This window comes from Rhea americana, unplaced genomic scaffold, assembly GCF_003343005.1.
Source record: "Rhea americana isolate MKP2758 unplaced genomic scaffold, rheAme1 scaffold_297, whole genome shotgun sequence".
In the NCBI taxonomy this organism is placed as follows: Eukaryota; Metazoa; Chordata; class Aves; order Rheiformes; family Rheidae; genus Rhea; species Rhea americana.
The window spans coordinates 401,100-405,541 of record NW_028186420.1 but is presented as its reverse complement, the minus strand read 5'-3'; the positions used below and the strand labels follow the sequence as shown (position 1 = coordinate 405,541).

The 4,442-nt window shown below is 54.8% G+C and overlaps 1 protein-coding gene across 5 annotated transcripts in view; it reads left to right on the top strand.

Moving 5' to 3' along the window:
* KCNJ12 (potassium inwardly rectifying channel subfamily J member 12) overlaps positions 1 to 4,327 on the top strand; it is a 20,947-nt gene extending 16,620 nt beyond the window's left edge. For all 5 annotated transcript variants that reach the window (XM_085309367.1, XM_085309372.1, XM_085309369.1 and 2 more), the window contains one exon: positions 2,763 to 4,327. In XM_085309367.1, coding sequence (XP_085165493.1) covers positions 2,921 to 4,210 — 1,290 coding nt within the window. In that variant the 5' untranslated portion in view covers positions 2,763 to 2,920 and the 3' untranslated portion in view covers positions 4,211 to 4,327. The remainder of the gene's footprint in view (positions 1 to 2,762) is intronic.
* Positions 4,328 to 4,442: the final 115 nt, after the last annotated feature.

Below are 4,442 nucleotides of genomic sequence, written 5' to 3'. Positions count from 1 at the left end.
AGAAAAGAAAGGAAAAAGAAAGTGAAAGGAAGGGAGGAAGGAAGGAGACAGAAAGAAAAAGTGAAGAAAGAAAGAAAAGAGAATATATGAAGGAAGGAAGGAGAGAGAGAATAAAAAAGAGAAAAAAGAAGAAAGAAAGAAAGAAAAAGAAAAAAGAAAGAAAAAGAAAATAAAGAAAGGAAAGAAAAAGAAAGGAAGGAAGGAAGGAAAGAAAAAGAAAACAAAGGAAAAAGGAAGGTGAGAAGGAAGAGAAGAGAAAAAAGGAAAAAATAAAAAATGAAAGGATGATAGGAAAGAAGGAAAAGAGAAAGAGAAAAGTAGGAAGAGGAGAGAAAGGAAGGAACGGAGAGGGAGGAGGGAGGGAGGGAAGGGCGCGATGCTGCCGGCGGGGCGCTGGGGCTGCCCCGCGGAGCGTCACCCYGGCTGGGCGCAGCTCCGCCGTCATCCCGGGCACGTCTGCCCTCCCAGCACGGTTAATCCCGGCCCCAGCTAATCCTCCCGCAGGTCACCCAGAGCTCCTTGCGTTTTATTCACTTCTCAAATGCGTGTAGAATTAATTAAAAAGAAGCAAGAGCAAATTCGTCCGGTGGCACAACSGGCTGGTGTATTCCTGCGCGTGCGCCCACGGGGCTGCGGGGAGGGCAGGACGGAGGCGGTGGAGAAGCAGACAGGCTTCCTCTTACCCCAAGTGCTCAACTTTCATCAAAAAAGGAGAGGCAGAAAACCTAAATAAACTTCCTCACTGGAGTGAGGAGGAAAACTTGGGAGAGGTGGCTCRGGTGGAGTCTGCAGGCAGCCCGAGGCGCGAGCTCTGCGGTGGGACCTGCCAGGTCCCTTCCGACATCGAGCAACAAAAGCGGGAGTTTRATACTACCTGTTTATGCCTATTTTACTCTTCACTCTGGCCTGCAAGGAAGGAGAGGAAGGCGGTGGCTGAAACACGTGCAATCCGGGCCAAGCAACCCTGGCTGGGCATGAACGACTGCTCGGTTGGTCTCCTGACACACTGAAAAATAGTCGTGGAGCTTAAAAATTAGTATTTGGGATAAAAATGGTTGCATCTGGATTCGAGCACGTGGAAAGATGTTGTTTGATGTATGAGGTGGAGGACACACGTGGGCTGCTCCCGGGGCCGGGGCCGTGTGGGCACCGGGGAAGTTCGGTAGTGCTGCTGATTGGGGTGCTGGACTTGCAGGGTGATGCCGAAGTGCCAGGTGGGATCAGGCAGGACTTAGGTAAGAGGAAATCCGTGGTGTCGCGGCTGGCTGGGCCGATGGAGCTCGGGGCAGGCCGTGCTCGGCAACGCTGGCCGCCCGCCCCCGGGGCCTCCGTGTAATGGAAAGGGCGCGTTTGTCCCCGCGCGTCCCCGGGCTCCGGAGCTGATTGCAGGAATCGACCGCATCGACCGGGCCAGCCGGTGCAAAACAGCACGTACCGCCCGGCTGCGGGTCGCTGCGACGCCTCGAGGCACCGGCCGGCCACCTCCACGGCCGAGGGCGTCCCGGGGGGGTCTGCGCCCGGCCACCCTGCGGCCCAGCAGCACGTGGCACCGGGCGGATCGGTGGTTTGATCCCGTGTGACAAATGCCGTGTTGTTAAGTAATCGCAGGAGAAATGGCACGGCGTTGTTTTTGGAGCGCACAAGCTCTCTGGGACTCTTGGGACGTGGCCATGTGGTTTTTCTGCTGTCTCTTCTGCAGCTTGATGCAGCCCTGCTTGCAATCCCTTCCAGAGATGCTGGGGGGGGGGGGCACCAGCACCCTGGCAGGATGCGGCTGGGAGCCCCTGGAACCCCAGCAGAGAGCTGGGCTTTCCTGCTCTGGGGAAGCTCCCCAAGCTCGGGCCACCTTGCCTGTGCCCATGCTACCCCACCGCTCCCCCAGGCAAGGCTGATGATCCACGACCTTGCRGCTGGGCCACTGAGAAGGCACCAGAACAGCTCCTCATTCCCCAGCTGCAGCACTCCCATCATAAGACTTGGCTGGCAAAAACATATCGGTGACCACACGTGGCCACATTTCCCAATGGATCCGTTGGGAAAGTTGCTCCTTGAGACATCTGCCCCCCAGCGAGTGCCTTCCAGAGGCCTTCTCCGACCGGCCGCACACTGGCCGTGTCCTCTCCAGTCCCAGGCCTGAGGATGGAGGTTAAATCCACATTGCTCTGCGGTTTCCCTGGGCCCCAGAAGAGCGGGTGCTCGGGAGAGCGGGCGATCGCTACTGTGATGTGCTGGGCAGTGGTCCATCTGGCACAGGCAATGTGAACTGATGGAGCCGGTTTCAGGCGTACCTTTATTAATATCCCTGCGCGGAGGAAGGAGCATGGCCTGGCCTTTCTGCTTTCCTCCATGGCAGCCCAACCCCAGAGACTCCGCTCCAAAAGCAGAGCTCATGAGAAAAGCGCAGGGAAGCGATCTTCAAAGGCTCCAGCTCAGCCCAGCGCTTTGAATCAGCTGGTTTCTTCTGGGTTCCCAGAAATGCTGGTTTGCTCGCTTGCTTTGTAGGATGAAAGAACAAGCTTTAGGACCTCTTCCTGCCTTGTTCAGAGTTTTTTAGGGACAGCTTGCCATAGGAGTGAGAGCGAGGGGAGCTGGGGGTTCCTCACCCAACATGCAACTGCCCATGCCCCTAGGCCCACAGCCAAGCATCCCCTTGGGCCCCTTCGCCGTGCCCAGGGTTCRTGTGGGGAAGGTAACGGCCGTGTCTTTGTTTTCAAATTGTTTGATGAAAAAACAAATTGTCAGATGTGTTTTTCTCATTGCAGAGCCTCTCACGGGATCCGCTTGGTGACGCAGCGGCCAAGACGTGGAAGCTTGGGACTTCTCTTCCACCGCAACAGAATTTGGGGGGTGGGCAGGGGTGGGCCACGGGGACGCTGGAAGTCAGAAGACAATTTTCCTTCACTGTGGGCTTGGCTCAGGGATGACTGCAGGCCGAGTCAACCCTTACAGCATAGTGTCCTCCGAGGAAGACGGGCTGAGGTTGACCACCATGCCAGGTATCAACGGCTTTGGCAACGGGAAAATCCACACCAGAAGGAAATGCAGGAACAGGTTTGTAAAGAAGAACGGCCAGTGCAACGTGGAGTTCACCAACATGGACGACAAGCCTCAAAGGTACATTGCAGACATGTTCACCACATGTGTTGACATTCGCTGGAGATATATGCTATTGCTCTTCTCCCTGGCATTTTTGGTGTCCTGGTTATTGTTTGGCCTGATTTTCTGGCTAATTGCACTCATTCATGGAGATCTAGAAAACCCAGGTGGAGACGATACCTTCAAGCCTTGCGTTCTGCAGGTCAATGGCTTTGTGGCTGCTTTTCTGTTCTCCATTGAGACCCAAACGACTATTGGTTATGGATTTCGCTGTGTAACGGAGGAGTGCCCGCTCGCCGTCTTCATGGTGGTTGTGCAGTCCATCGTGGGGTGTATAATAGACTCTTTCATGATTGGTGCAATAATGGCAAAAATGGCCAGGCCCAAAAAACGGGCCCAGACATTACTTTTCAGCCATAACGCGGTAGTGGCAATGAGAGATGGAAAGCTCTGCCTGATGTGGAGAGTTGGGAACCTTCGGAAAAGCCACATAGTAGAAGCCCATGTACGAGCTCAGTTAATTAAGCCCAGGATCACAGAAGAAGGGGAGTACATACCACTTGACCAAATAGACATCGATGTGGGGTTTGATAAAGGCTTGGACCGTATCTTCTTGGTGTCCCCCATCACCATTCTCCATGAGATCAACGAAGACAGCCCGTTGTTCGGGATCAGCCGCCAGGACTTGGAGACGGACGACTTTGAGATCGTGGTCATCCTCGAAGGCATGGTAGAGGCCACTGCCATGACGACACAAGCTCGGAGCTCCTACTTGGCCAGCGAGATCCTGTGGGGCCACCGCTTCGAGCCTGTTTTGTTCGAGGAGAAAAACCAGTACAAAGTAGACTATTCCCACTTCCACAAAACCTACGAGGTCCCGTCCACCCCCCGCTGCAGCGCCAAGGACTTGGTGGAGAACAAATTCCTGCTGCCTAGCACCAACTCCTTCTGCTACGAGAACGAGCTGGCCTTCATGAGCCGCGACGAAGAAGAGGAAGATGATGACAGCAGGGGTTTAGACGACCTGAGCCAGGACAACAGGCACGAATTCGACCGGCTTCAAGCCACAATAGCGTTGGATCAGAGGTCGTACAGGAGGGAGTCAGAAATATGACGCTTGGCCCTTTCACTAACTTTGCCGAGGGTATTTTTTTTCCTCCTCTAATCTCTTCCCCTCCAACCCGCTCAAATTATGCAGAACAATGCAAGTGCCATAGGAATGCTTGAGAAATTAGTATTGTTCTTAGTTTCCAGTTCCATTGCAATAAGCACCGGCCGGTGCGCCGGAGGGACCGGCGGCGGGCCGCGGGGCGTTTCGGACTCGCAGCGGCCGCGCAGCGCCTGGC